General features: G+C 36.8%; 1 protein-coding gene across 1 annotated transcript; it reads left to right on the plus strand.

Moving 5' to 3' along the window:
• Window positions 1-4442: 4442 nt before the first annotated feature.
• Window positions 4443-5943, plus strand: LOC134650658 (uncharacterized). Its single transcript, XM_063505589.1, has 3 exons — window positions 4443-4756; window positions 5042-5210; window positions 5817-5943. Exons 1-3 carry the CDS (start codon window positions 4456-4458, stop codon window positions 5932-5934), a joined length of 588 nt encoding a protein of 195 aa, XP_063361659.1. The 5' UTR covers window positions 4443-4455; the 3' UTR covers window positions 5935-5943.
• The last annotated feature ends 220 nt before the right edge of the window (window positions 5944-6163 follow it).

The following is a 6163-nucleotide window of genomic DNA, read 5'->3' on the forward strand; positions in this document are numbered from 1 at the left end:
CAGTGACAGTTGCGTTTCATTCGCTACGGAGCATTAGCGATTGGCACGTTGGCTACGCGGCCTGTGTGAGAGTGACAGTTGCGTTTCGTTCGCTACGGAGCGTTAACGATTGGCACGTTGTCTACGGGGCCCGATCCACTTGGTCACCATCGTTTTATCCATCCATCCAACATAAACATAATAATAAGGATTATTAATCAAGGAGCCGCCATGACCATGATACCCTTCAAGCGCTCAATAACCGTTGGATAATCTGAGTCCACAGTACGTGACTTTCCGAGGACACCGGCCGTCGTCGGGCGCATTTTTCACTGGAATAGATTTTGCTCGAAGAAAAATTGCAAATTTCTGCAACGATCGCTACGCACGTCACGACCCTGCTTTATTCTCGAATGTTTATTTGACAAATCGAAAATGCACTGGTTGATTCGTTAATACTTTGTAAAACCAACTGTTAGTAGTAGAAGAAGGCGCGAAATTCAAATTTTCTACGGGAAGGCAACCCTTCACGCCTATAATTTTTAAATTTGCCGGTTTTTTCTACGGACGGAAACGGCTTGCCGCACTATATGTTTACCTATTCCTAGTCACCGGCAATTTAAAAAAGTAGAAAATCTTTGAATCTGTCTCAACATGCATATGAAATCTTGTCACTGGTACAGAAATTACTCAAACGTGTATTGGTATTATATTTTTTGATTCTGAATATAGTCCCCAGTCCGCTCGTGTATGTAGCTACATGATACTTTATGCTTTATGTTACACTTCATTTAATGGACCGGAATGGATATCTCAGGTTTCTGAAAAATGGCGAATCTTGTATCTAACCGTCTATCTCTATATATGTAAAAAAATATGTAGGCACACATTTTTTTTGCAATATAGTTGTTGTGGATTAGAATTTCGAAAATATAAGTACCTCATTAATATGCCTTAATTTTCTTTTGTTTTATTCTGGCAGTAATAGTCAATTACAACTGTGCTCACGTCGGGACGAGACTTATAAAGTTTGTTACTCAGACCACCATTTGTGTCCAAAATGTTACTCGTTACATATGCTACAAGTTTTTGCTTTATATAGGTATTTTACCTACAACAAAACTTCGCCATCCCACGTCATGAAATTTTAAATTGCTTCCGAATTTCGATGTGTTATGTTATAATTTCATTTTATTATTGTGAAACACTACCCGTGTAAATCAAACTTATCGTATTGTATACGCAATTATCTTAATTGTACGCAATTGATTTTAATTTCACCGGAAAAGGCAATTAAACCGTTAAATTTCAGGCCAATTCACATATTGGAATTTCAATGTTGTACGGCCGGGTGCACCGCGTAGGTACATCGCGAGTGTATAAGGAGGCGTGGGCTCACAAAGAGGAATTCTCCACAGATCACATTAGCAGCGGTTTCCTGCAGAGTCGGATAAATGTGGGCAATTTGCGAGAGCGTTTATCACCTAAAGAAAAGTTCTGGCGACGTCTGAAACTGCTGTAATTCCGCACCGAAATTCGAGGGTTAATCACGTAAGCTATATATCAACGCTTAATTTGATACGGGTAACTTTGTTTGGGATTCAGTCCTGGGTTTTCACAGCAACTCAAGGGTTTAGCAAACATTACTTTTGAGAGTGACAGAGTGTCCGAACTGAGCCCGTCCGGTATGATATGAAAACTATGAAAACGTAACGCTTATCTTTATGGGAGGTGGTACTTAGCCGCTAATCTAACTTCCTTACTAGTAAAAACCTTTTTCAAGTACTTAGGTACCAAAAACTTAAAAGTTTTCTTACTAGCCGCCGACAGAGGATTTGACAATAGTCATTTAAAAATACCAACACGTAAAATAAATTGAAATAGTTAGGCAATATTTAAATAACATCACTGTTATATTTACCGCTGCAGGATAATTGCGTTAAATGATAATTACATACATAATTCTTATCTTTCACCGCTATACTTAATTTATAAAATAAATAAAGCTACGAAATTTAAAAACCTAACCCATTCACTGCTACGCTTGTAGCCGAAGTCGTGCATTTTCCCTTTCGCAGCGAAAAGCGGCTACGAACCGAGAACCCGCCGAGCGGGTATGTGAATGTGTTAAAACTTTATGGGTCCAAAGCCAATAAATATCCAAGGTTCATGAAGTAAGGTTTCAGCTTCTAAATTCTTTCATTTTACTGCACAAAGTAAAAAACCCAGTGCGTGTTTAGGTCTAACATTTGAATCTGATAGCTTCTTTATTAATTCATATTTTTCATTAAAATGTGTAGATTCCAGTTACGCTATAAAGGCCAAAATTATCCTCCCTCCTTTCCCGCGTTAAAAATACCTATACTACCTCATCGTCAGAATTATACATTTTTCATTGTATTTTTGTAATATTCATCAATACGTCTTGTGTGTTGTTGTGTGTGTGTGTGCCTACGCCAATTCTTGGGATGCTTGGCAACTAAGAAGACTTCAGAGGGTTGCCAACTATTTTTTGGTGGAATATAGTATTTTCCAGAATAAGGCATCAAAAATATAGTACATTTCAAAAAAATATAGGTAGTACTTTTAGATAAAATACTAAACATAAGTGTAATATACGTTTAATCGGAAATATAGTATTTTAGCGTACTATATACTCGTATTTTTCCAAAAGCACATAGTACAGAGAGCCAAAATATAGTACAATACTATATAATATAGTACGGTTGGCAACCCTACTTCAGGCTCCCATGAGCTGTGGCAAAAGGCGGGACAACGCGAGGAAGATGATGACGTCTTGTAAAAAAATACCAAGATATTTTTTTTCAGCTAACGTAATATTTAGTAGGTGATGCTCACACATTGTTGATGCAGCGCTCGCTCGACTGTGTCTAGAAAATGTTCAATATTTCCTGTTCGAAAATCAATTTGCTCCGATAGAGTGTTAGTCGGCAGCTTGTGTCTTCTCATCTGTGAAGAAAGTCACGTATTTATTATGATGGGAAACGATTTTATATGCGTATAATAGCCCTATAAGGTTGGTGATTACGATTATAGAAACGTATTTAAAAAAAGCACTTAAAATGTATGTATCCTCGTAACCTAATCTGGGTGACGGGGTTTGAATAAATTTCGTCGAGAACAATATAGAACAGTCTGTACACAAATGTGAAATATGTCGATGGACTCATTATAGATATATAATTATACAATTATCCTTTGACATATTTCTGTATCAGAACGAAATTTACCTAAGTACGGAATATCACATACACCAATATAAAATATGCGAGTAACGGTTTTTGCGTATCTTGATTAATTACCGATATTTTAGCAATAAGTCATAGAGATTTGATGGCATTTGAAAAGGGGGAAAAAATTATTGGAAATTAATCATGCACGACTGTGGTCAATCGAGCTCAGTCGCGACGGATGAAAAAGGTTAAAAAAAGAGTGAACCGATATAAGGTGAAATGAGAGGACTGATGGAATAAGTTTCGCCGGTGGATACTAATCGAACGCAATTAATCTCGACCAATCCCGGCTAATAGTATTCGTAATGAGAGGAAATTTTAATCACACGGCTCAAGAGCATGGAGAGATTACCGGCCTAACGCGTTAGAGGTTAGCCTCGAATATTATATTAGATCAAAGGCCCAAAATTAAATTCGTACCCTCAGCGGTGATAGCGGGCCTCTAGCTTTCCCATCATGAATATTAAATTTAATTACATTCGTTTCGACATTCGCTCGGGTAATCCTAAAGACAATGAATAATACCTATTGCAGTAGGTAGTTGAATATGACTGTCTTTGTTCAAAATAGGTATCGATAGAAATATATCCTGGATGACATCATAAACATCAATGGGAGCGTGAGGGCGGGTCATCGATTTCACGGTCAATATTTCATTGAGTACCTATGCTTTTATTCGGGAAGGCCAGGAAGTGGGACTAAAAGCGAGTGATAAATAAAGGTCCTTTCAGACATGTGATAGTGCCCTCCTCGGCAATATTTCGCGACGGGCTGAATGTGTCCCTGATCCTTATGGTTGTAATTTCACGTCTGGGAAGTTAGCTTTCTCTTTTTGTTTGTAATGTAAATTTTCCTCGTTCGGCCAAGAACTGTGTCGAAATCTCTCCCTTTGTCCCGATCCAATGTCGGATAACAGGAGATTTAATATAGACGCCTGTAAATTCCGTGCCACTTACAGCGTGTCGAACTCGAATTCTGTATTTCACGCAAGATTAGCTGATTACACGATGAATCCCTTTTTATTTAGGGTCGCTCTTTTGTGTTCGTACAAAATGAAGACGTATGTGTATGTCGTATGTCGTTTTAGTAGGTATGTTTGTCAATCGGTTACCGATATCTGAGATGGCGCGTTAAATCGATTAGATGTAGGTCTACTAATCAAAATGATTGGTGTTCAGAAAAATGTAGCCATTTTGCCAGTGGTTTTTATTCGCACGTAAAGATGTTGTTTCACCTTATATTTATTTGCACTCTGATATTCAATATCCCAGATATTTATGGGACGGTTTATACAGTTGATAATGCAACCGATAAATTTACCGATTTTAAGCTAAAATATAATAAAGAATATAACGACTCGTTTGATGAACAAAATCATTATTTGGCATTTATAAACAACTTGAATGATGCTGAGGCAGTGAATGCTACATCGCAAGGGAGCAAGACCATCTATGTGATGAATAAATATGCAGATTTGGACCCGGCGGAAGTTGAGGAACGCTACGCTATTCACTTAAAGACTTGTGAGTGCAGTTGGGGTATTTACTTAGGTCGATGTTACTACGTCACGAGGCAGAACTAATGTTAAATAATCCAGCAGAAGCTATGTTATCGATCTCTGTTAAGTATTTGGAAGTTAAGCTTAGTTTCACAAATTATAGTTCGTTTATTTGATTTAGAAATTGCTATTGACAATTGATTAATTTTATATTATGTAACAACATAAGTTATAGTTATACAATGTATACCTAATTCTCCTGACATGTAACATTGGTGTTATCAATAAATATTTGTATTTGTATTTGTAGATGATGCGGTCAAAGACGGTGACCATCAGGAGGTATTAAGAAGTGACCATGGGATTGAAATTAACGACAATAACCTGTTTAATTTAAAAGATTCAGACGGCCTTTTTCAAAAGTATATTGAAGAGGAACACAGAACCTTCAAGGACAAGCGCGACGGCTTTATACATTTCTACAAGTAAGTGGTGTAGGTACCTAATTCAATTTAGTAGGTACGCGTCAAATTTATGTTACCTAAGTAGGTTTGTAAGTGGAGGTCTGTATATTTTCTTTCGTATAATAATATTACATCTATATCAGTTTACAATTACATGAACATGCTTTAGTTAGTACGATTAAGCAAACTTGTGTCATACACCTATGGTGAAAAAACATACCCCACTCGTATGTCTTAGGTAAATGTGTTGACAATTTTTTAGGTACTAGGTAGTACCTACGGCATATTGTTGATAATTTTAACAAATGTGTACATTTGTGTATGTAGCTGTATATGTGTGCATTAGCTAAATGAGATTATTTTGAAGATAATACGTTTATACATTTATTTAGTAAAGGATGTGTACCTAAGTTTAATTTTTCTTAAAAAAACTTTATCAACGTACTCGTATTTTTGGGCCACCCTGTAAAACATGATACTTACCTAATTGTTTGGAACTATTTTCTACAGTTCTAGAGTTTGTGCGGAAAGAGAAGAGTCGTGGAATGTATGGGGCCCAATACATTCCACGACTCTTCTCTTTCCGAACAGACTCTATGTTAAATTATAACTTTTCTTTACTTACAGGTTTGTTAAAACACTGGCACAGAAAAATAGAGGCATTTATGAAGGCAACGACGCTCCGGACCTGGGGCATTCTGCGGATATATTGACCGAAAGCAAAGAGTTCTTCTATTGAGGCTATTTCTGCAAAGGCCGTCATTAAATCGTTTTTATGGATTGTATCGTCTGGATATAATAATATTTCTGCAACGCGGTTCTTCGACTTCCGGAAATTGCTTTTAGTGATGTTTTCTGCAGTCCTCGCAAATTACTGTAATATCCTATATCCTTCCTTATTTAGTACAGGAAAGAAAAATGGTAGTTTCTTATCGTGTCTAACATTAAAGGGATAAAGGTAGAAATAT

Source organism: Cydia amplana, chromosome 9 (assembly GCF_948474715.1).
Source record: "Cydia amplana chromosome 9, ilCydAmpl1.1, whole genome shotgun sequence".
Lineage (NCBI taxonomy): Eukaryota > Metazoa > Arthropoda > Insecta > Lepidoptera > Tortricidae > Cydia > Cydia amplana.